Source organism: Euprymna scolopes, chromosome 15, assembly GCF_053919585.1.
Source record: "Euprymna scolopes isolate OS-2025 chromosome 15, ASM5391958v1, whole genome shotgun sequence".
NCBI lineage: Eukaryota > Metazoa > Mollusca > Cephalopoda > Sepiida > Sepiolidae > Euprymna > Euprymna scolopes.
The window spans coordinates 31,831,117-31,858,508 of NC_136496.1; the positions used below are offsets into that span (position 1 = coordinate 31,831,117).

The 27,392-nt window shown below is 33.8% G+C and overlaps 1 protein-coding gene and 1 long non-coding RNA gene across 15 annotated transcripts in view; one reads left to right on the top strand and one right to left on the bottom strand.

Annotated features, from left to right (window-relative positions):
* LOC145293758 (forkhead box protein P1-like) overlaps positions 1–27,392 on the top strand; it is a 971,902-nt gene that overhangs the window by 892,126 nt on the left and 52,384 nt on the right. For 7 of the 14 annotated variants that reach the window (XM_080140253.1, XM_080140255.1, XM_080140265.1 and 4 more), the window contains one exon: positions 13,661–13,782. In XM_080140253.1, the coding sequence (XP_079996379.1) occupies positions 13,661–13,782 (122 nt within the window). Of the gene's footprint in view, positions 1–13,660; positions 13,783–18,929; positions 19,088–27,392 lie in introns of all 14 variants that reach the window. The other 7 variants (XM_080140252.1, XM_080140254.1, XM_080140256.1 and 4 more) reach the window with 1 other exon arrangement.
* The window catches only part of LOC145293764 (uncharacterized), a 210,240-nt gene that overhangs the window by 92,791 nt on the left and 90,057 nt on the right, over positions 1–27,392 (bottom strand). The gene's annotated exons all lie outside the window — the stretch shown is intronic.

Sequence of the window (27,392 nt, forward strand, 5' to 3'; positions counted from 1 at the left end):
GTAATTGTGAGGCAAGGGGTGTACAACCCCAGCTACAACTCTCCTGAATCGGCCACTGTTTGAGTCCAGTAGCAAGGAGAAGGCCAGGACGACTGGAAACAATGCCGAGATAAGCAGAGAGCACACACACACCACCTGGAACTCCCAAATGGTCACCCATTTAGTACTGACCAGGTTTAATGTTGCTTAACTTTGGTGATGTAATGGGAACAGTGTATAAACGTGGCTATGCCGTACATAATTAGTTACTGAGGATACAGTTAAGAGACTCAGCATTCCTATCTCGTCGTGGTTAATCACCTGAAGAAGGCCAGAGGATGAGTTGACCAAAACGTGGTGAAGTGGTCAAACAACGACTATGAAGATGAGGATAACAGTCCTCAAATAAGTAAATGTATTGATTTCGTATTGGTTAATGCTGAAGAGTTCTGAAAATCTAGGGGAGATAACTGCAATTTATGATTTGGGCAAAATAAGTGCAATCAACCATTTCGAAATAGAACCTAGCAGACTTAATATCTATGCCCCCCCCCCCGCCCCCCTTTTTTTTTTTTTTTTTTTTTTTTTGGCAAAAAATCTACCTGGTCTTCTATCATTTTCATAATTTTTGGAATTTTTATGCATTTCATATAACAGATAAATAAAGGCTTTTTTTTTTTATTTATAAAGCCGACAAACTTTAAATTAAAATAAATCAGAGAAAAAATATTTTTATTATACAAATGTATAGTTTATTCCAAAGATTAATTTTTGGCATTTATAGTTTAAATTTAAATAAAATAAAATAAAATTTCGGGCATATGCCCCCCCCCCCGTCTACACGGCCTGTGTGTATACGGCATAATCTTAAGGTCCAATTTTCAGAAACCCTACACATTAAATTAGGCTATATTTCAGCGATAATGTTTCGAACGCTATCTTTTAAGCAGTCTTTTGTGTTTGGTTTACCAGCATAGACATGGGACTTTACACATCCCAATAAAAAAAAATAACCTAATAAGGTTAACTCGCACGGACGAGGTGGTTAGTTGGCAGGTCAATTTCGTGAACTTGTTCATTAATTAATTGTTTCAAAATAAATTTTGCACAATTTGCAAACGCAGCTAGAGTATCAATTTCTTCATGATGAATTGCTTAACTAAGCTCAATTCAAAATAACCATTAATTTTTACTAAATCTGCAATTAAAGAAAATACTTCTCCTTGCCACTGAACTCAAGCAGTACCGATTCAGGACAGGTGTGGTTGTGAATTGTGTAACCCTTATAATTATAATCATAATTATAAGCGCAGTTACCCTTACAGGGGTATCCACTGTCTCTTGAAACTGAACGGAGACATTGACAATTCTTTCATAAACTAATTAACTGGTCATTATGTATTTTTGAATACAGATGCTAGACTTGAGGTAGTATATATTATTAAGTTTTAATTTATGCAAAGGAGATGAAAATGCAGATATTTTCGATTTTTATGAAATTTTAACAATAAGTATTAGACATGAATTAATAAGTATCCCCCAAATTCCAATTTCCTTTAAACATTTTAAAGAGAATAATATAGGCATAATCTCCCATTTGAACATCCAAATATTTCAGATTTGCATTAAAACTGATCTATCGATACTAAGATTCTGCAAATTTAAATTTCTTCATAAAACACCTTAAGACTTAAATTTTGAACAATTTCTAGAATAAAAATCATGTAATCGATTTTGTTAAACATTAGAATAAGTATTCTACACATAAGGTTTAGGTATCATTATATCAGGTTTTTAATCTTTGTAAGGGGAGATAAAAGTCATGCAAAACTGTCCTGCTCATAAATCTTATTTTTACCCTTCCTGAGACGGGTATTCGTTTGGTATAGATAAACATCCATCTATATCTGACTTGTCCACCAAATTTCAGCCATGAATATCCAACAGTTTTAATTTATTAATATTATAGAAATCTCCACAAAATATTAACGTGGAGTAGTCCATCAGAAACAAAGTGGAAAGATAATCATTAAAGAAATGTGTGCCTGTAATTATATGTGTGTGTGTGTGTGTATATATATATATATATATATATATATATATATATGTGTGTGTGTGTGTGTGTTTGTATATATAAGTGCTTGTGCGTATAAAACAGAAGCCCTTTCGCAACACCACATGATTTTTATTCCCAAGAATTCTGTGCAATAATGGTTCTGTCTGTACGAAGCTGTAGCGCTGGTTGGCTGACATGTTCAGGTCATCATTGGAGAAATAAAGATTGCTGTGGGTCTAAAATTGACGGACATTTTTTTTTGTACGGCCCCTTTCACTCTGACCTTGCTTTCCCAGCTCCCATTTTTTTTTGTCCTGCTCATATTCTTTTTATTACACGTTTTTTTTTGTTTTTTTAAAAAATTGTTTATTTTTGAAATTCTGTGTCTGCATGTTTGATGTTTATCCCATTGTACTTGTAACGCTGACAAGAAAACATCCAGATATTGTATGTAATACTCTTAGTAGCATACCTCTTATTCGTATTGTATGAATGTTATCATTGATGTTTGACAAACATAAGTTTGGAGAAAATAGTTTGGAATACCTGCTGGCAGAATATTATGTGTTATTAGTTTAATGCTAACTAAAAAACAAAACAAAATAAGCAGAGAACAATGTATAATCTTTAGTAGATTTACAGAAAAAAAAAATGGTAAGGTAGGAGCAGCTTGATGTATTATGATTAAAATCTGTGATGTGAGATTTATTTTGTTTATCTCTCAAACTATCATGGTGGGTGTGCTCTTTTCAAGGGCGATAACTCTATCTTCAGTTCAAGGGAAATAACTTATTTTTAGGTGTAACTAAGTTGGAAATAAGTGGGTAATAATAATAATAATAATAATAATAATAATAATAATAATAATTCTTCTTCTTTCGTTTATGAACGTCTCTCTGGAAAGGGATGGGATTCATTTCCAGAGGATTTCCCTTAATCCCGGCTTCAAACCAGGAGCTTCAAAGATCAAGGGTTTTCCTAAGGATGTTGGTGGTACCTATAATTGCAGAGGTTTGAAGGCCACCTAAAACATCGGGGATTTGTAGTTTTTTTTCAATTGTCCTTCCAGACGACTTGATACTACTCCTAGTGTACCAACTACGACCGGGATTATTTGTGTTTTAACCCTGTGTATACGCCTTATCTCCAAGGCCAATGGAGCATAATTGCTCCACTTCTCATCCTCTTTCTCTCTGACATCATAATAATAATAATAAACCTTGTGTGTGTGTAGTTCCTATTTACTTGCCTCCCCACGAGGGAAGAGTTAGACACAAAGTCGGTTTTTTAATGGGGCGGGGTCCAGCTCCCCAAGAAGGGACGCTCTAGGTAGGAACAAAAATAAAAATTGTCTCTGTCATGAAGGGCGTCTCCTCCACCGACCGAGGACAGAAAAGGTGAAGTGTAGCATCAGAACAGATAGTACACTTTGATCTTGTCTCGAAGGCCAACTTCTGTGTGTAGTTAATATTTCATCTTTATTCATAAAAAAATATACAAGCAACAGATAGTTGTAGGCATGGCGAAGAAAAAAAAACAAAAAACCGCAGAAAATGAATGCACGTGAAAGAACAAGTATACAAAAAGATAGAAGTTAGAAAGGAGGTGTTTGTGTTGATTAATCTTTTAAACCAACGCATTTCAGGTGAAAACATTATCTAGTATTTACGTGTCATGTCGAAACAAACATGAATTTTAAAAATTATGAAAAATGTTCAAGCTGAAAAATAATTACGAGTAAAAAGTATAATTCATTGAATTATCAACTTCTATTCTATGTTTTATAGTGGAAGAGTTATGCGACCAATTCAATATGGCAAACTGATTTATCTCCTCTGACTTAAATTGGGGAGTTTGCCATTTTTAAACAGAACATTATTATGGATGATTTACTGTTAAAAATATATCTAGCACATATTAACCTGGACAGTTTTTTGTAATTTTTGGAACTGATACTAATTTCGACATGACACGTAAGTATGTAATAATGTTTTCACCTGAAATTCGTTGGTTTCTTAGATAACCAATTGACATAAGCATCATAAAGGGTTTGTAGCGTTAGTAAAAGTTATACTTAATTTCAATGGCCTCTAGTTTAGAGAGACAAATACAGAAGCACTTTTTTCCCTTTGTGATAGGTTTTTATATTAATTAGTGATCATATGACCCTGGGAGGTCACGTGTCATTGCCTATATTTTAAATACTAGCGGGGGTACCCGGCGTTGCCCGAGTGTTTGTTTCCGGAACGGGGGGGGGGAGTTTAAAAAAATGTTATGGTAGGTAAGTAGGAAGGATCAAACCCGGAGTCATGAGTAAAAGTAGGAAAATAAAGTGTGAAAAAAAAAACAAAAAAAAAAAACATCTGCAACGTTAACAGTTCGGCCACCAAGAAAAGTCCATTCCAGCTGTTTAGGAAAAAAAAAAAAAACGACTACGGTAGGTCGGCGCGAACGTGAAAATATAATGTGAATTGTCCAGCACACTAACCACTACGCCACAGAGCACTGCAGCTTAGTTTAGTGATTTTAAATAACTTGACATGAAAGAACTACGAAGCCAAACCGGTGTTCTCTTCTCAACTGTTCCTTGTGAACGATCCCCAAACGGTGTTAAGTGGTGGCAGGGGGAGGAGGAATTTATTAGAGAGAAAATATTTTACCACTTCCATTGATCTTAACCGATTTTGGCCGTGACTTCTCAGCAGAAAAAGTATAGAAATCTAAGATTATCGAGGAATTTGAGAAATAATAAGCCTATAACACACCTCAGATATTGTTCTGCCGTTTGTGCATATTATATTTGCATGAAATATCTTGATTTTTAATCCTATTAATGTCAAAATCCGACGGGAAAAAATGAGTTCATTTTATTTATATAGAGATGAGTTTATTAGCATTTCTATGAAAATATTATCCATTTTATTTGAAATATAGAACTGACCCAAATATAATCAATTAATGAATACTAATAAATACTCAGAAAGTAATACTGTGCTACATAGTTCAATATAAATAATAAAATCATATCGTAAAAGACAATTTTTAATTTACTCTTTTACTCCAGCACCTCTTGGCAGACGATGTTCTACTTCTGCCCTGTTTTTTTCGAATGCTTCCTTTTTTGTGCAGCATTTTGCTGACTTCTTTCTTCAATGAAAAACTGCTGCACGTTGAAATTACTATGAGTTCCTTTCCCACAACATTACAACAATGATCATATATTATTATTATGATATTTGAGAACGAGCAAAGGGAAATCACTCATTTTTGTACAGAGTTGCCAGATTTAGCGTTTTCAAAACCAAATTTTGCTAATTTGGCTTTCTTTTAAGTAGTTGGGTCTTCAAAAATTTTATTTGGCCTTTTTTCAAAGCATAACTTACAAATTAACTAAGAAAGGAACAAGCAAAATATTATAGAGATGATTATTTACTTGTACCTCACATTGGAACAGACTGCCATCAGCTGCGACCTTAAGTTTTCTCAGATTCTATAAAAAAACATCCCTTCATATGTAGCATCTTTTAAAAATTAAGTAATATTCAAACGAATAAAATTATCTTGTGGGATTTTCAAAGTCAGATCCAAATAACAAATCAAACTATGCTTTGCCTACTTGTCATTTGTTATTGTTGTGCAGTGTTATTGGCAATACAATAACATTCTTATCTACAATTTATTTTAAACTAATAATTTTACGGAAGCTGGTGTAAGAAATATTATATTTGCTGAATGCGAAAGATTTGTTTAGAAAGCGTTCATTTATTTTTGTACTAACCTGAGTGCTCAGCGTTTCCTGGGTATTTGGAGGTGTGTGTTGGGCAAAAAAAAAAAAAAAAGTGGTAGTAGGAAGGCAGGCTCGAACCCATACTGCGAAGGAGGAAAAGAATGTAAAAAAAAAAACAAAAAAAAAACAAAAAAAAAACGTGACGTTTTTGCTGTTGCATCCATCACCAAACCAAAAGTGGCAAAGGTTTAAATTAAGGCTAGTCAACTGAAAAGAGGCGAGGACTTTCGAAAATATTGGCGAAAAAAGCGATCCCTCCTTGTAGAAAAGTGCCTAGGGTGAAGGAATTAATGTTTTTAGCCAATTTTTCGATATTTGTTGTCCAAAGAGTCAAGCTTCAAAACGATATCAATCTCATGAAAATCCGTCGTCTCTGTCGAAAATTTTAGGCAGACATACATACATACATACATTTAAACAGACAGGTGAGATTTATATAGATTAAAATTGTAGATGTAGGAGAAAATCGAGATTACTTTATTATATAGAATTTATATCATCATCTTTTATTAGTTAACTAGCAGATATTATATAGATCTTTATTGAACGTCGTCATCAGCTATTTTCAGTAGCAAATATGAGTTTAGTAAGATTTCTATGAAAATAGTGTGCATTTATTTAACTAGTAGTTTCACAAAACACGCTTTAAGAAATGATGTACATGTTGATTGTGAAATATTTGTTTGGAAAGTGTTTGTTTATTTTCCTATCTGAACTGTAAACAGAGGGGGAAAAATGATAATTACTTTATTATATAGAAGAAGAAAATATGTGTCCTTTTAATGGAAATCATTTTAGACAACGCATGAAGCCACTCGAAATAAGGAACTAAAATAAATAAATAAATTCCTCCTCAAGGTCAAAAACCAGCCAAACATAAAGATGAGATAGATTCATTCCAACTTAGAAAACAGCAATTGTTCCCTCTTCGTTAGAAACCTCGCTCTTGGAATGTGAGGACTAAAGGAGAAGATAAGAGAAGCAAGAATTAAATTTCTTGAAAGAAAAATTTTTTTTATCTGAAATTTGGCCTCCATTAAAATATATACAAGGTTCCTTCAATAAGTTTCCAGACTTTTTTTTCGTGTGGGCTTTTTATCAATAGTTCACACATGAAACTCTAGTCCCCTTTTAAGTAATCTCCTCCAGCTGCAATGCACTTATACCGTTCCAACAACTTCTGGAAAGGCCTATGGAAGTCATCTTGTGTGAGCGTGTTCATGACCCTCATAACAGCCTCCTTCATCTCAATTGGTTCATAATGACAGCCTCGAAGATTTTCCTTGAGTTCAGGGAATAACCAAAAGTCAGACGGAGCAATATCAAGAACTGCATGATCTGAATTGATCATCTCCCTGCTGTCATGACAACGTCTTTCTTTCTTGTCTTCTCTAAGCACGCTTGGAACAAACTTCACGTAAATGTTTCACATCTTCAGTTTCTTGCGAATAATTGTGTGTACACTTCAAACACTGACATCAAACTGTGCACTTATTGTCTCTATAGACACACGACAGTCCTTATCCATGAAATTCTTTATTTGGCCAATCAACTCTGGTGTTCTGATTTTCTTACTCCTCCTACACCACTCATTATCCCTCACAGACTCCTTGCCTTTCTTGAATCTCTTAGCCTGTTCAGTGTAGTGACTAATGTTTCAGTCAAGTGGTCTTCATTAGGTGACGTCAAACAAACTTTATTACGTCGCCTGACAAAGACTTGTGGTCCTGACTGACCACTTGTCTGAAACATTAGCCTGTTCAGTGTAGCAACTATGTAATATTTGTGTGTGTGTGTATATATATATATATATATATATATATATATATATATATGAGAGAGAGAGAGAGAGAGAGAGACGGTTTCTAATATTATACATTTTCAACTAAACACCTCAAAATAAAAATCATAAGTTTCTGAGTTTAGGATTTATTATTCGTATTTTTTAGTCTTCATATTCTGATCTTGAGTGTTATTTTCACAAAGTTTTGATCGATGTAACAAAAATCACCAACTAGGATAACTTAATTCATAATTTTAATATAATAGATATAATTTTATATAAGATTATAATATTTAATATGAGGTAATTATAATAAATAATTTGTCAATCAAATATAACACTTAAAAACAGAAACGACTTTATTTCAATATGGCGTAGTTACAGCCAGTAATTGAATATACTATGCATGTGTTCTCTAGCTTTTAATTATAATTTTCTTTTTTTTTTTTTTCAAAAGAATTTACTTTTTTTTTTTTTAATACTTAGCAGCTCAATTCCCACCACAACGTGTCATTTTTTTTCTCTCTCCCTTATTTTTGCCAGCTTACCCTCATACCATACACCACCACCACCCTTACAAAAAAAAAAAAAAAGACACCACAGCCTTCTTTTTTGTCTCTCCAAATTATTAGATCAGTTTTTGGTAGTCACTGATACGGTAAAGTTATCAGTGTTTATTTATTTATTTTTTTTGTAAAAGTTACGCTTTCTTTTTAAAAAAATAATTTTCCATTTTATTTTTGATTGTGCATGTTTGATGATAAACCAAAGCAGAGCTTAAGTTGGTCTTAAATTCTTTTTCAAAAACAAAAAAACGTTTGTGCAATTTGTGCATTTCTATAAAAAAAAAAAAAAAAAAAAAAAAAAAAATGTCTAAATCTAAATGTTCATTATCAATCTTCAAGTTGTCGGTATTTTTTCAAATACACTTTAAATCCTTTATTGTTAATATTTTTGTTTCATATTTCTTTCTTTTTTACCATTTATTCACCATGAATGACTTTATCAGCTTTTTAATAAATTGTTAATTGATATCCCATTTTATAACCAATTTGCATGCCAAGAAAAATATGGCGTTAAAAAAATATTTTCCAAATTTCTTATCACTGTCCACCACTTTAATGACATTACCTTGTCTACTCGGCAATCCGGGAAAGATCAAAGTGTAGTATCTGTTCCGGCAGATACTGCAAGCAAAGACCATATATGGTGGAAACCCCACATATAAGACCTTGGTCAATGTAGGGGCAACCCTTCATACCAATTGTCACTATCCAGTTCCCCTACTCCCCGGGGAGTTGGTCCCCATTTCCCCTTCACTCCTCACATTAAAAATCGGCCTTGTGCCTAATTTGCTCGGTGGGGGAGCAAATAAATACCTCAAAGTATAGTATCTATTCTTCTTCTATGCTGCAGTTCAATTTCTTGTTCTCTGTCAGTGGAGAAGAAATCCTTCACGACTGAGACAGTTTTTATTTTTGTCCCTTTTCTCCACATTAAAAAACGACCCTGGTGTCTAACTATTCATTGTTTTGATCTTCGAGTATGTATCCATTGATATCTTATATGCTTTTATATAGAGTGATGTAATTCTCAGTTGATTAACTGTGTCTAACTGTATCGGATATATACTCGAGAGCCAAAACAATGAAAAGAATATTCTGTTATCACAGCCCTACTAATGACATTCTTCATTAGATCAATGGCGTACCTATTAGATCACGTGATAGATATTAATATTGTGTATAAACATGCAGTATTAAATACTCAGTCAGGCACTCCTGGATTGACTGGATAGAATTTCTGACTTAACATTTTTATGGTCAGAATCATCCAAATTAAGTTATATTCGTGTATTAGATCGAAGCTAATGGCATCTAAATTACATAATTTGTAGGAGTAAATTTGTCACAAAAACTGACTTCCCATGTCCCCACTGTTCAAGACTATGTGCCTCTAGGCTTGGGCTGCAGAGCCACTTCTGTATTCATAGATGAGATGCAAAATGAAAACATTGGATCCGATGGATAACTAACAATTTGTCTCGAAGATTCTTTTTATCTTTTAGGAACCAAAAAATGTGTGGAAAATTTATTTGGTTTTACGGAGATGAAAATTTGTTTGAATAAGTCTCTAAGATCCAGATTGTTATAATTATGAACATGCACCATGACGAAGGCCAGAGGAATAGTTGGCCGAAACGTTGTGAATAAACAAACCAATAAAAGATGAAAAACAACAACTAATAAAGATGAGAATAATAGTCCGAAATAAAAAATAAATTAATATGCACCACTGTCACATTTTTTGGAGTTCTGTACTGGCTAACTAGGTTTCTAAGTTTTTGGCATTAACATAGTAGTCTCAGTCTATTGCTAACTGTCTTATAACTATGACTTAATAAAGGGGGAAATTTATCATTAAATACCATTATGTTGACTTTGATAAAATTATACAAAGTAACTCGTTGAGTTGTTTCCTTGTGTGAGATGCTTAAACCTATCGTCTACGAGATTCTTGGATGTATCATAGAACTCCAGGAAATCTCAGAATGACGTATAAATGCATTATTGCTGACCCTATGCTCCTCTAAAGAAATAGGGGAGTGTTAATGTCGGAGTTATTGCCCTTAATTTAGCATTTGATACAACCAGATGCGGACTGGTATAGAACACTTGCAGTATTATAGACACGGATAAGAGAAATTACTAATATGGAGCAGTATACACTGGAAAAACTAATTGAAAGATAGTTTACACTGATAACTTATCAGGTTCAGTGGAATAATTCCTTATTAACAAACAAATTTTGAGTGAAGTTTTTTTATGAAGATCAGATCGGTAGTTTAATAGAATGTTGCTTATGAACAAATATTGAATAAAACATCACCTTCTTGACATGAATATCTATCTGATCAGGCTCCTTGCTCAGACTAATGTGATTCTCTCCCTTCAGTAGCCTAAGATCTTCAGGATCATAATTGGTGTTATGTACAGTTTGCTGGATGTATGTGGATCTAGGTTGTCCTATGCCGTGGAGTCCATAGCAATACATTTCTCACCAGTTCTTGCTTACTTCTCTGGCAGTGACCGCCAAATCATAGATGTGGCTCTCTGATAGTAGATATGGCAGGTAGGTTGCCATAAAGTTACTGCTTCATCGGATGATCTTACCAAAATATATTTAACACTTCGTAGCATATGGATGTACGTACCATCTAGCTTTTTTTTCCAATCTTTTGGTGAGTGTCCAGGTTGTAGCACTATAAACAAGAACAGATTCCACCACTGCTCTGAAGAACTGCCTTTTGTCAGTAACCCTTGAAGTCCATACTGATCCCAACTTATCCAATGGAGCTCATTTGACAGGCGTACAAATATAAAATAGGTGACTTTCATTATTACGTTTCACCCACGAAAAGTCACTTAAATATTTTTACAATGTCATTCTAAATGCAGGAAGACATAACTGACTAAATGAAATAATTTCAATGACGGTATTAATTAATTAATTAATACATTATGTTTGCAGGGGAGGTAATTGAGATAATCCTAACAGTCATCACAAACTAGTCTAATCACGTGTGATCTATTGTGTGTATTTCTGTACTAATACTGCTAGGAAAAAGTGTGAACATGCAAGTCAGCTCAAGGTAACGGATCAAATTGTATTCAATCAATTATAACCGTCTTCTGTTTGGATGAAGCAACTGAAAGTTGATTCATTCATACTCAAGAATTTGGACCTGCTACTCTGTCATTATGTCTGACACCATATCAGGCTAAAAATTCTCTTTCAATGATTCTAACTTATTCAACTCAGACCATTTACAGCACACCTTGCCCTATTACCCACAATATATACTAGCTAACATATCTACTTGCAAACATACCCAACTTGAGTTTTCAAATTTTTGACATGAGGATTAATAATTTGTGTTATTCTGATTATTCAAACTACTGTTCATATTGTGGATGTTATTCTCACAACGTTTCGACCGATGTAACTTCCGATCTCCAGATGCATCTTGTACAACTCTGGAATCTGTACGGAATTCCAAATGGAACTCTTCACGGAGGTAGCTTGCTCTCATTTCAACAGTCACTCTAATATTAAACAAGCTAAGTTTCTTGAAAATATCAAACAGATAATGGGTATTGTTTATTTGGTATTAGACAGATTCCAAAAGGTTTGCTTCTGCACAAAAATAACTTTTTTAAAACTGGATGCAGTAAATTAAAAAACTGAAAATTGTGGAAAATTTTGTGTTCGGATCAAAGAATTAATTCACAATATCTTTGTTTCAAACTGAAGGTGCATGGATACAAAAGCAATGTTTAATCTAAATTATGATAAAAAATGTACATTAATTTTTTGTTATGTTACAACATTGAATTTATATTTATTATTCGGCACGCCCTATCCAACTTTGATAGAGTTTAAAACCGGCTTTGAAACCTAGTAGGTGATGCCTTTTTCTCTTCCCTGCAACCTCTTTCTCACAGAAGAGACATTGCAAGCCTGTCTCTGCTCTATCATTATTTTCATGGCAAGTGCTCGACTAAACTCCAATCGATGGCAAACTTGCCAAACTTTCACAAAAAAAAAACACTTGACTAGCTACAACCACTATATACAATTTCTTCCACTCTATCCATGCCTAAATTTAAATGCAGATTCCATGAACAAAGCTTCTTTCCCAAAACTGCCCGTCTGTGGAACACTGTTCTGCTAGCCTGCTTCCCAGATGAATACAACATAGTAGCCGTTAAATCCAACATAAATAATGAAATTCTACCCAATTTGCACACTTAACGATTGCTACACTACCACCTTACATTCATTAATTTATCCTCGAGTGGTCTTTGGGCCTTGATAAGAATTTTGATCTTAGTTGGTATTTTCACAATGTTTTGATCAATCTAAACTCCGAGCTTCATCAGTTTTTAATTTGTTGAAATATGAATTTTGACCTTAAAACAATACTTTAAAAAAAAAAAAATCTTATTCAAAAATTCAATTTTTACCTGATAAGATGTAGAGAGTTCATACCTTTCCCAATATGATCGGTGTATAAATTATGTTTTGGGATTTAATTTGCCTGGTTGAATTTATCATTTGTGGTGTTAAATGTTACTTGCCCCCACCCTCTTCCAGACTAGAGGAATTAAATGTGTATTTGTGAAAAGATTTCGTTTCTTGATAAAAAAAATAAAAATAAAAAACAAGCACAAACTAAAAAATTTGTAAAATTTGTAAAAATTATTAAGCAAAAAAATATATCAGTGGGTTAAAATAAAATGAGAATTTTTTTTGATGAATGAAACAAAAAAAAAAATAAAATAATTTGAAATTTTTTTTTTAATTAAAAATAAAAAAAAAACTTTTCATAAGATAAAAAAATATTTTTATATCAAGAAAACAATGAAAAAAAAAAATGATATTTATATAAAAAGTATTAAATTTATTTTGTTCCACTAAATCAAAATTTTAAAAAAATATTGAAAGCCATCACTTAAAAGATGTCACAAAATTATGGAAACTTGTCGTTTGGATCTTCTCTTCAGAGAAAAAAAAAAAAAAAAGAAAAATGTGGCTTACACTCTTAATGTGAAGAAAAAAAAACGCAAACTAAAAAAAAAAATTGCTTAATTTGTAAAAATTTATAAGTAAAAAATATCAGGTCAGAATAAAATTAGAAAATATTTTTAATGAAAAAATTTTTTAACTTAAAAAGTATGATTAAAACATTCTTAAGTGAAAATATTTTTTTATATGGAAAACAAATATATAAAAAAAAGAAAAAAAAAAGAAATTGAATTTTATTTTGTCCCACTACATAATTAAAATAATTTTATTTTATTTTGCAATCTTTTAAAAAATGCCTCAAAATTATGAAGACTTATCTTTTGGACCATCTCTTAAAAAAAAAAAAAGAAAAATGCAGCTTACGCTCTGCTCTTAATCGATTTTTCTTTTATTTTTCAAGTTTTTAGTTGTAATTATTATTCAGTAGATCTGGTAGTAAAGTGGATGTTATGTGTTCTCTGCTTAGAATGCCGTGCGTCACAACCTTAGTCTTCACAAATGTTTTATGAGAGTTGAGAATGTTAAGGGGGCCGTGTGGACCGTGGACGAGGTAGAGTTCTACAAACGGAGACCACAAAAAATGAGTGGGTATGTTTTTGTTTGTTGCATTTTTTATATATTTATCTATCTCTCTTCTTTTTTTAAAACTTTTTTCTACAACATTTTATGTGAACGACCAAGTTGGTAAAATAATTCAATTTTGCAGAGAGTGAAAACAAAAAAACAGAAAAATGCTTAATTCTTTTTAATGTGTGTGTGTGTGTGTGTGTGTGTGTGTGTGTGTGTGTGTGTGTGTGTGTGTGTGTGTGTGCAAGTTATTTTTTATTTGCTCTTTACCTTTGATTGTAAACTATTGTCTTGGAATAACTGTTGATATCTTATTTTTTTTTTTTTATTATTATTTAAAATTTTTTAATCTTTATCTTTTTATGTATATCTAAATATTTGTTGTGCACAAAAGCTTTGGGAGTATACGCTCTCCACTACTCCCCTTCGCAAATAAAAATATCCAGAATCCCACTCCACACACAACTAAAAAATAAAAAACATCCAGACGCGTATCCAAAAAATAAAACCAAAAAGAAATCCGATCTTAACACCCCTTCCAAAAAACCCTAACCCCTTCCAAAATATAAGAATTCCAGACGTTTACCCTTCCCTCCCCAAATAAAAACGGAAACAGAATCTCGTAAAACACAAAAACAATAACCAAAAGAAAAAAACAGAAACAATTCAAATCCTTCCCCAAAACAAAAACTCAATCATATATATATATATATATATATATATATATATATATATATATATATATATATATATATATATATATTAATGATGGGACGATTCCAATATTTTTGCCCCGATTCCGATACAATTACCAATTCTGTGCTAAATTTGCGATTCTGATACAATTACCGATTCCGATTCTTTAAAAACTAAATATTTAAGTATAAAAGTGTTATTTTGTCCTGATTACCATAAAAACACATTAAATGTGCATATATTTGCTCAAACGTAAAAAACACACTTGCAAGGGGGAGAATCTAGAGTTTATTGGAAGTTTAAATAAAAATATTTATTATTGTATTATTACTACAAGCAGTTGAAAATGTTTCTTAAATCAATATCAAATAAAAAAATGATAATTTAAGGAATTGGCCTTGGCATCGGAAAATAGGCTCTTCCGATTCCTGATTCCAATTAATCGTCCCAACACTAATATATATATATATATAGCACCAACATCCTCTATCCTCTAAAAGAATACTCCAAAAAATAAATGGAACATAAAATAGTGAATAATCAAACGAAAATTATAATAAAAATGCACCCCCAACTTAAAAAAAAAAAAAAAATGCCCTCCCCCTTAACTAAAAAAAAAAAAAAAAAAAAGTTTTTAATATTGAGTACTTTTCAAACAGTGGGTTTTATGTGTATATATATTTTTTCAGGGCTGTCGGCTGTGGTTGTTTCCATCCCCTCTGATTTTTTTCACGAAAATAGAATACCCAACCGATTAAAAATATTCGAAGCTATTATTGTTAAAAACACGACGCCGTACAGTTTATAACATTAATTTTATTTTTATACTTTGTTTTAGAATTAAAAAAAATTATTTTTTAAATAATTTTTAGACCACTGTTTATAAAATCGTTACTTATAAAGCTGCATTGACATTACAAGGGAAGTAACTCCAAATTATATAGTACGATAAAACTTATCTCCCTTTGCTATCTCAGTTCATGATCGCTCCTGTATGTATATTTCCAGTGATGGCAGGATGGCTTCATATCCGATAAAGTGGAAAGGCTGCAATTGTTAAATATACTTATATAAAACTGTGCTTATATATATATATATATTATATATATATATATATATATATATATATATATATATATATATATATATATATATATATATATATATATATATAAAATAACTATAACTGCGTAGTAGGATCACTATTTCGCATACATTTACTGTACACGCGCAAGGGTAAATGTTCGTATACAGAAATTGTTATTTTTGCAAAATGATTAGAAAAAAAATTCAGATTTTTATAAAATAACAATAAATTTATAACTCGTAGATAATACAAATAATAAAATGCAGAGTCATTTTCTCTTGTCGAATAGTCATCCAAATGGCGTCCTTCATACTTTTCAGCCGAAAAGTGAAGAAATCTTGAAGCTTGTCCAAAATTCCGCCTTAATTGAAAACTAAAAATATAGAAAAATCTTTATAACGCACGTCCCCGTGAAGCAAACGAAATATCGTACACCGAAAATCACGTAAATTGATCAAGTTATAAATAAAATCATTTTAAAGCAATTAATCGGAATTCGTAGGCATTAAAAGATTCATCTGGAAGTTTGCATTATTGTTGAGTTACTTCGCTTTGATTTTTTGTTTTTAAAGATTTTTAAAATGGCGGACAAGAAAGCCGCTCTTCAGTTCATCGTAAAATTTTATTTTCTTATTTATAATTAAAACTGCTTGATCAATTTGTGATTTTTGGAATATGATATTTTAATTTCGTTATGGATATATATACCGTACAGTTTTTTTTGTTCTTTTTTTTTTTATCTTGCTTTTATAAGGACAAGAACCAAAATGTTTAATAAAGATAAAAAGTGGTCTCCGATTATTGGAGCCACTACAACGAAGTTCGGGCATAGTAACTGCTATTTATGTAAGCATAACCGATTATCAAACTATTACTAGCAGGCTGCTCGGCGTTGTTTAGTCATAAGATATTCTTAAATATGATATTTAAATTCATGCAGATTACGTATTTATTATTGCAGAGGTAATTCTCTATCAATTATTATATTGAACCTAATATATAGTAACGAGGTCAAAACTAAAATATACATATGACTTGGGTGCCATCAGCTAGAATCAAAAACAAAACATACAACTCTCCATCCTCATTTTTTAGCCTCTGAGCCACACCTATATATCTATAAAAGTGAAATTGTCTATATGTGTGTGTATACATTTCCCTACCAAACTACTCTGTCAATTTTCAGTCTACAGACTCGAGATTTGACATTAGGGGTATTGAGATTTGGAGAAATCTTTTAATCGGTTTTCAGCCAGAAATTTGGCTCTCAAGAGGTCAAACTTCAACAATTTGACTATTGAAAACTCTACCAAACTCCTCTGCCAATTTTGGGTCTAAACACTTGAAATTTTAGATGTAAGTTACTTGGACATGGATCAAACTTTTTAATTTGCTTTGAACCCAAAACAAATATCAAGGGGTCAAAATTAGAGTCAAAGTTAAAAAATTTGACCTCTGCGGTCTCTACCAAATTACTCAGCCAATTTTTTGTCTAAACATTTGAAATTTTACATAAAGTGTATTTAGATATAGAGCAAGCTTTTTAATTGGTTTTTGGACAAAAATTTGGCTGCCAAGGAGTCAAAGTTCAAAAGTTTTAACCTTTATAGTCTCTAGCAAACTATTCAGGCAAATTTTGGCCTAGATATTTAAAATTTTACATAAAGGGTATTCAGACATGCAGCAAGCTTTTTAATCAGTTTTTGAGACAATTTTTCTGCCAAAAGGTCAAAGTTGAAAGAGTTGACCTTTGCAGACTTTACCAAACTCTTCCACCAATTTTGGATCTAAAAAGACACACATAACTAAAAATTAACTAAAGAAATCGCATTTCCTTCATTTTATTATATAACAAGCTGAGTATGTAAGGTCTCCCTCCATGAATGAAAAATTTACTTTCACCATAACTAATGTTTGTGAAAAATTTTCAAAAAATTCAAGGAGTGGTTATTGAGAAAAGTGCAAATAAATGAACGGACGAACGAGTCTGTGGCAATTTTACCCTTGTAATGCCACCGGGGGGGGGGGGGGCAACCAGAGTTATCCTAGAAAACCCGTTTTGGCAAAACTTTACTCTCACCATGATTAATGTCTGTGCAAACATTTTGAAACAATCCAAAAGCTTGGTTATTGCGAAAAGCGAGTACAAATGAACTGACGAACGAGAGATATCCAATTCCCTTCTTTGTCAATAACTAAGCAAATTTGGTATTTTTTTTTTTATTAGTTTCTTTTTACTTTCCTAGAAATCTCCTCTCCCAAACTACTCTCGCTTCAAAACTACATACTGTTACTTGATGGCCTTTTCCAAACCAAATTTACCCAATCCGCTTTCATTACCCCTAAATTACTTGAAACCAAATCCCCACTACATTTTTCTATATTGGTCACAAACTCAGATTAACAAAAATATTTAAAAATAAATAAATAAAAAAAAATCAACAAAACTAAACGCATTGCTTTCCCCTATCCACCGGACTCAAACCTTCCAAAAATAAACATAAAATAAAAAATAAACATAAAATAAAAAATAAACATAAAATAAAAAATAAACATAAAATAAAAAATAAACATAAAATAAAAAATAAGCATAAAATAAAAAATAAACATAAAATGAAAAATAAAGAATAAAAAATAAATAAAAAATAAATAAATAATAAATAAATAAAAAATAAGGAATAAAAAATAAGGAATAAAAAATAATGAATAAAAGATTAAAAAAAAATTAAAAATAAAGAATAAATAAATAAAAAATATAAATAAAAAATAAAAAAATTGAAAATAAATAAAAAAATAAAAATAAATAAAAGATAAAAATAAAACAAACTAAAAATAAACAAACCAAACAAATAAAACTAACAAAGACAAACAAAACAAAGACAAACAAACAAAAACTGTTCTAGTCTTGTCTAAACGTGAAAACAAAAGAAACAAAGCAAAAATAAAAAAACCCCAAAAAATAAAACAACAATAAACAAACTTCTTTTTGTACCAACAGATTTAAACGTACGGTCGTAGCATACACTTTCTCCTTTGTCAAAGAGAGAGAGCAGTACAGTTTTTTTTTTTTTTTTTCAGCTTGTATTTGCACTTTTCAAGATTGGAAAAACAAAGGAAACCAAAAAACTATAGTTTTTCATTATTTAAAAGAAAAAGCCCGTTTTATTTTCCTTACTTCTCATTAAGAACATATTACATCGATTGCCAAACGATGATGCCTCTCTCTGCAATTTCTCAACTATTTCACCGGCTTGGTCAACTCCCCCATCCTCCGACGTTTGTTGTGTTTTTTCTCTCTGTCCGTCTGTTCCCCGTCCCTTCTAACACGGTTCGCTATCTTTTTCTTCTTCTTTTCCCACTTTTTTTTTTCTCTCTCGCTGCACAGAACGCTATTCGCACCAACTTATCCCTGCATAAATGTTTTGTAAGGTATGAGGATGATTTTGGATCTTTTTGGATGGTGGATGACTTTGAGTTCGTTAGGCGCCGCCATCTGACTCGTGGACGACCCCGAAAGTATCAGGAAAGTGAGGCTGCTGCACAGTAAGCACCAACTGGTTCTTTCTACGTATCTCTCTATCTCACTCACCCTCTTTCTGACCTCCTTACTCTCCTCATCACTTGGACTCCATCTTAATCACTCACAACTTACAGCCTCCTCCTTCCTTTCTCACTCCAGTTTCCTGCTTTCTATTTTGCAGTGACTTTTCCTGTCGATTTTATTACAAGCTGGCGGGCTCATATTCTTTCTGCCTCTCTTTAGCTCCCATCATTCTACGCCTAGCTTCGTCTTTCCTCATCATAAACCTTTCTGTCCTCCATCATTCTAGTACCCGCACTTCCATCTTTGTCTTCCATCACTCTACATCTATCTTTTTTTTTTCTGTCGATTTTATTACAAACTGGAGATCTTATTCTTTCTGTCCTCCACCGGTTGATACATCTTTACGTCTCTCTTTTCTACACTTAGCTCCATCTTTTCCTCATCATAAACCTCTCTATCCTCCATCCCATCATTCTAGAACTATCACTTCCATCTATGATCTCTCTTGCTCTTTATCCTCCATTCTATATTTATATTTTTCCCCCTATCGATTTTACTAGCCTGGGTGCCCGGCGTTGCTCGGGTGTTTGGAGGTGTGTGTTGAGCAAAAAAAAAAAAAAAAAAAAGTGGTAGTAGGCAGGCTCGAACCCATACCACGAAAAAAGAAAAGAACATGAAAAAAAAAAAAAAAAAAAAAAAAATAGTTACGTGTTTGCTGTTGCACCCATCGCCAAACCGGAAGTGACGTAGGTTTAAGTTAAGGCTAGTCAATCGAAAAGAGGGGATGACTTTTGAAAATATCAGCGAAAAACGCGACTCCCTCCCTGTAGAAAAGTGCCCAGTTGAGGATGAAAGAATGATTTTTCTTTGGTCAATTTTTCGATATTTTCGTCCGAAGGGTCGAGCTTCAAAATGATACCGATCTTGTGAAAATCCGTCGCCTCTGTCGAAAGTTTTAGGCAGACATACATACATTTAAACAGACAGGTGAGATTTATATCATAGATTACAAGCTGGAGGCCCCAAGTTCTTTCACCCAGGAACCATCTTTCTGCCCTCCACCATTTTACACACTTTCTGTATCTTTCTTTGTCCTCCATCATTCTACACTTAACTCCGTCTTTCCACATCATAAACCTCTCTATCCTCCATCTTTCTACGCCTTTCTTTCTTTCATCATCATACAAAACTATCTTCCATTTAAGGTTTACTTGAAAGCACCTGCTAATTATCTTATTTCTACCCCAGTAACAGTCTTTTTTTTTTTTTTTTAGATAGTGTACTGCAGTGAAGATTCTATTTCAGAGTTTTCCTCCTTTGATTAATTGCCTGTCTATCATATTATTTTTATCTATAGAAAGAAGAAAAAAAAATTGATTTTTTTCTTTTTTTTACATTTTCACCCCAAACAAGGCACAATACCACTTTGATGTAGTGGGCTACTATCAGGGACATAAGTTGCAGAGATACTATGTAGGGAGTTGAGCAGCATTACACTTAAACAGAGATACTATGTAGGGAGCTGTTCACATTACACTTAAACTTCTGCATGTCAGTACAGTTGGGAAAGCAAGAACCCGGAAGGGAATTCCAAAGTCTAGCAGTTCTGGGGAAGAAACTGTTAGACGAGAAGGTACTGTGTAGGGGTGGGACTTTGCTGCTTGTCGGGGATATTTATGTCGAAGGGATTTACAATGTACACCATAGGAAATGAATCCTTTAATACATATACAGGTGTAAGTTAAGAGCATGCAAAAAAAAAAAAATATATATATATAATAAATAAATAAATAAATAAAAAATGTCCAATTCTTGAAGTGTATTAACAATTTTCCAACCTTTTCTCTTCCCTGCAACCTCTTTCTCACAGAAGAGACGTTGCGAGTCTGTTTTATCGTTATTTTCATGGCAAGTGCTCGTCTGAGCTCCAATCTATAGTCCCCCTTGCCAAACATTCACGAGAAACACTCATCTGGCTGAAAACGCTATCAATAATTTCCCCCACTCTTTATCTGTGCTAAATGTAGATTCTATAAACAAAGCTTCTTTCTTAGACCAGCACAAGTGGAATTGTCTTCCGTTTACCTGATTTCCAGCTGACTACAATATGGCCGTCTTCAAGTCCAATGTAAACAAGTTCTTGATGAGCCTTCTCCTTAAGTAATCCAATTTACCAAACTTACACTTCTAACGATTGCTATGATATTGTCCTTTTGACCACTGTACACTCTTTAACCCTTATCCTCGAGTGGTCTCTGGGTCTTGATAAGAGGTGATTCCTTTGTAAAAAAACAAAACCTACAAGCCTCAATGGAATAGCTTTACACAAACGACGTCAGCTCAATCTTTTGTTTCTCTCACTGAACACTCAACGTAATCCCAACTAATCGCGTCAATTTTACCATCTTTTCACAGAGGGAAATTTCTACATTTTATCTCAACAAGAAGTCGCCAATGCAAAAAAATGCTCATTTATACAAGAGTACTCTCGTAATCACACAAAAATAACAAGATTCTCTCTTGTAAGCAAAACACTTTGGGTTCAGTCGTCGATGAACAACCATGCAACACTCACTCTTTTACCTCATGGATCCACGATTGTACCAGCAAGTTATCTCCCTTGGAATTTATTTGGAAGGTGGGGAGAATAGGCTTACACTTTATGTGATATATTCTGGCCCCATAAAAATTGCCTGAGCAGCGCTATCAGCAATACTTGATGAGGGCGCTTAAAGCAGTTAGCTATGAATTAACCCCTTACCTGACCAACCACTAACACCAACACCCTACTCTTAACCTCAGTCGTCTAGTGGACTGGACCTCTGTATGAAGTGGACAGCCTGGGTGCAGCGGAGCTCTAACAACAAACTTCTACTATTTCCCAAAGTGGGAAAGCAAGGCCTAAGAGGGTGTACCTTCTATGACTATTTAGAACGGATGCCACAGCCTGTCAGATAAAAAAGCCACCACAATGGCTTAGTTTCTGCCAGGCAGATTATTGAGGACAGTTCCTCGACTAGTAAGCGAGACATGAGGCAGCTTCAGTTATTTCCCTTTGTTTACCCTGCGTTTATTAATGTTGTATATAATGTTATGGTTACGTTTTTAAAAAAATATATATTTTGTCAACTGAAATAAATGTGTACCTTAGATTATGAGTACTTTAATATTTATGTTTTGGACATCTGATTACAGAGTTGCGAGTTAAATAACCTCTTATCTCAACCATACTTTTGTATCGAAATTGAACAAGAACATTATAGAAATTGATTATGTACTGGAAAGAATAAAGAAAGGAACTTGCACGAACAGATGCGCCTCTCTTTTCTATCGAGTGACGGATTAAGGGAAGGAAAGAGAAAGTAAGGAGAAAGAAACGATCTTCTGGGTAACATACATATAGCATTAATTTGCATAAGAGGACAGAAACTGTTATGAAAAGGACGAGTTGGAAGCACGAGGGCAGTCAGTTTTTCAACAGCTGAGAGAAAGCGAGAGAGAACGGACGGTGGAAATTACAGTTGAATTTAGTCATTTTTTTTTTTTTTTTTTTTTTTACAAAGGCATCACCACATTATCAAGGCCCAGAGGCCACTCAAGGATAAGGGTTAAAGAGTGTACAGTAGAAATTGGACAATATAGTAATCATTAGTAATGAAAATTTGGTAAATTTGATAACTTATATGGAACGGCTCATCAAGAACTTATTTACTTTAGACTTGAACACAACCATATTGTAGTCAGCCGGAAAGCAGGAAAACGGAAGACAATTCCACAGGCGTGCAGTTCTAAGAAAGAAGCTTTGTTCATGGAATCTACGTTTAGGTTTAGGCACAGATAAAGAGTGGGGGAAATTATTGATAGTGTTTACAGCTAGACGAGTGTTTCTTGTGAAAGTTTGGCGAGGGGGGACCATAGATTGAAGCTCAGTCGAACACTTTCCATGAAAATAACGATACATCAGAGACAAGCTCGCAACATCTCTTCTGTGAGATAGAGGTTGCAAGGAGGAGAAAAGGACATCTCCTACGAGGCTACGAAGTCTATTTTGAACTCTATCAAGGCAGGACAAGTCCTTTCTAGCAGCTCCTGCCCAGATGTGGCAACAGTATTCCATCCTTGGACGTACCTGGCTCTTATATAGGTAGAGAATAGCATCAGCAGTGAGATATCTACTGGATCGATAGAAAGATCCCACCATTTTTCCAGCGGCCTTGGCAACAGATTTGATATACGTGTTCCATTTAAGATCAGGAGTAATGGTCAAGCCCAGAAGCTTGTCAAAACTTGAGGCCTCCTGAAGACGAGAGCCATTCATTTCAATTGAAGACAAATGTGAATTAGAATGTTGATGATGTAAAGAGAGAAGCTTGGTTTTAGATGCATTAAAAGTAACCAGCCACTCCTTTCCCCATTGTACTACGTGCTCAAGATCAGAGGAGAGAGAATTGGAGAGAACTTGGTCGTTTACTGTCTTAGATGTGGTACCATAAATGGTAGTGTCGTCAGCATAAATGTCTACAAATGATGTAAGGATATGATTTGGAAGATCATTAATGTAGATCAGGAAAAGAGTTGGGCCCAGGATGGATCCCTGAGGGACACCGGCATTAATACTGTGAGCTTCTGATTTTTGCCCCTCAACTACTACTCTTATGAACCTATCAGAAAGAAATGATTTAATAATTGAGAAGACTTTTCCAGTTATACCATAGCTAGCAATCTTTTGAAGTAAACCTTTATGCCATACCCTATCAAAGGCTTTAGATATGTCAAGAGCAATTGCCCTAGAAAGATTTCCACCGTCGAGAGATTTGCTAATCCTATGCGATATAACTGTAAGGACATCTGCTGTAGATCTAGCAGAACGGAAACCATATTGAGTGTCACTAAGAAGGTTATTTTTGTTGAGATGTTTGATTACTTCTGTATTTAACACAGATTCTAGCAACTTACTCATGACGCACAGGAGACTTATTGGCCTGTACTGAGAGGGGGATGAGCGATCACCTGAATTCTTAAATACAGGGCATACTGATGAGATTTTCCAGGGAGATGGGAAACTATTCTCCTTAAGACAACGTTTAAACAGTTTTGTAAGTATGGGCGCTAATTCAGGTTGAAGTTTTTTGAGTACTATAATTGGAATACCATCAGGGCCAGTTGCTTTACTCGAATCAAGGTTTTTGATTAGCTTCGCAACATCACGTACAGATATACGTATATCACATAGCGTGTTTTCTGATACAGGAGGAAATATTGGGGGTTGGCGGTCTTGGTCGCAAAGGGTAGAATTAGCTGCAAAGTTCTTGACAAAGAGTTTGGTTTTGTCTGATGCTGACGAGATTACCTCAGGTCCATTGATAATAGTTGGGATGGAGCACACGCTTCTGTTCAAGATTCTGTTTGCTATTTGCCAAAACTGGTGGGAACCAAGCCGCTGCTCAGCTACTTTGGACTTAACAGATTGAGCATACAACACTCTTGCGTTCCTTATTACTTTCTTACAATGGTTGCTGGCAGTCCTGAAAACGGCTTTAGTTTCCATACATCTATTACGTTTGAAGCAGTGGAAAAAGTGATTTCTGTGCGCAATGGCAGCAGCACATTCTGGAGAGAACCATGGCTGGCTGTTAGGTTTTTGCTGAAACTTTTTAGAGGGTATGAAATGGTCAATACCTACAATTAACCATTCAGTTAGGTCTAATACTATAGAGGACACATCCTTTTTAAACATGGAATGCAGAGGTAGATCAGATATAAATGTACGGAAGCTATCCCAGTCAGCCTTAGTGTATCGATATACTGTACGATGAAGAGGTACGTCTGGGGACTTATTACATTTCATTTTTATCTTAATTGATACAACAGAGTGGTCGGAAGATCCAAGAGGCGACAGAACAGAAACTGAACATAGTTCAGGGCAAGTTGTGAGAAAAAGGTCTAGTAGGCTCGCATACTGGCCGTCATTATCGGGCACACGGGTAGGTTCCTGAACAATCTGAGTGAGGTCATAGGCAATGGAGAAATCATGACAGAACCTCCCCTCATCATCGGTCTTGTTTGATTGGGTCAACCATTCGACGTTGTGAACATTGAAGTCTCCACATACGTGAATGTTAGCTGAAGGATAAGTAGAAAGGACTTGGTCAATTTTCTAAATGGTTCGAACAAATGTTTTTCTTCATTTAATTTCCTTCTATTTTTTTCTTTCCGTTCAACCTTTTAGAATATTAGAGAAGGTGAACTTTCAGCGCCCATTCAACTTGAAAATAGTCCAACAAGACACCCGTGACAAAAACGGCCTCCCTGCCTCTTTATCTATCCTAAACTTGACAATGTCTCGTGACGAAATTGTCAGCCTCTTTATCTGTCCTTAACTTGAAAACGTCTAGTGAATTAGGGACCATGTCTACAGTAGCACTTTAATTAGGGTGTTGGACAACGAGATGTCTGTTAACAGTACATTTAAATTTATGCATTTTAGTACGATCAGTGAAGCAGTAAACAGGGAGGGAATTCCAAAATGTAGTAGTTTGAAGGAAGAAACTATAAGAGTACAAGACTGTCCAGCATTGAGGGATGTCTACAGTGAAGGCGTGGGATTTTGCTGCTTGTAAGGTTAGTCAGGGCATCTACGTCGAGGGGTCATCAGTGTGAGAAGTTTGTAAGAGCGCATTTCATTAAACTATTTGTAAAACAGGCACAGCGTGCAACATTGCAGTGATGGGACAGAGGTTAGAGCTTGGTTGACAATTCAGGAGCTATTAGATTGGATTTTGGACATTGTCGCATAACAGACTACCTGAAGCAAATGCATCGGCTGTGGTGTTGATATCTGCTCCTCCGAGTGCTATTCATGTTTATTTTTTACTAGCTAGGAGATCCGACGTTACTTGAGAATGAATTGGGATCAGCGAATGTTTTCACCCTTTCATATTTGAATGTTATTGAAACAGGTAAAAATCGCCCATTATTCGATCCTCTCTACAATTATTTAATCCACAATACATTGTAGTCTACATTGCACTGTAGAGAACCTGCAGTTGATTTTATGTAATTATATATATATATATATATATATATATATATATATATATATATATATATATATAATGGCTTAGGTTAAAGTTTAAAATGCAAATATCAAGCATAATAGTCAAATTGTTCTCTAAACAGAAACATTCATTCCGAATGCGACCCTGTCATATCAAAGGTCTCGCTGTTGATTTTATGTCAGGCCTTACTGCTTGTGCAGTGATAATGGCTGGAGTTCAAGTTTAAAATGAAAAAAATCAAGTATCATGTTTCAGTTTTGCGTTAAACAGAAACATTCATTTTAAACGCGCCCATCCCATATCAAAGAGCCTACTGTTGATTTTCTATGCCAGGACTTTTTTCTTGTGTGTTAATAAAACTTTTCAAATGCACTTGTGATATTAGGCTGTATAAGGCATTGATTTTAGTCAAAATCGTCTGATCCTTCTTTCATCGGATTTTTTTCGATTATCGATACTTTCGAAGATATTCTGATACAAAACATATCTAAGAACACTGCCAGGCACATAAAGTGCATTTGTGTGTAATTTCAGAACGAACTCGCGCACACAAAGCTCCGTTTATATAGTAGAGATTTTTCACTCCTTTCCCTAAAAGTATTTGAATCTTTCTCTTTAAATTAACGCACCAGCATAATTTTCTCTGCTCTGCATCTTCTAGTATTTTTCTAGCATCTCTTTCCACATCCCTTTCTCTTCTCATAGAAATCCATCGTTTTGTTCCGGAAAATCATCTATTTGCTAATATCTTTCATCATTCAATCTTGAACATTTTTTTTTTTTTTTTAAATTTCCTTTCACTTTTTGGTCTTCTCATTTATTCTGTCACTTGCTGGTGGCCCGGCGTTGCCCGTTTGAACAATACACTTAAACATGATATTTTAATTCATACATATTATGAGCAATAATTTTGCCCGGTGGACTAATTCGCAAAAAAAAAAAAAATAAATAAATAATGATGTCGTTCATCAAATTCTGTCTGTTTACACTATCATGTCAGTTGATATTTAGGCTTGACGATGAATTCCCTGGAAAAGTCACTTCTGATTAATGCTTAGTTTTAAAATATGCAATCAAAATAATGAGTTGCGGCGATTTTTAATGGTACCTCTTCTTTTATCCGAAAGTGAACTCATTAATAAGAAAAAATTAAAATAAAATGGAGAGGTATACCCAGGCTTGAACTGGGAATCATTCGATCTGTAATTTAATGCTCTACCACTAGGCTATATCTCCAAATTATAAT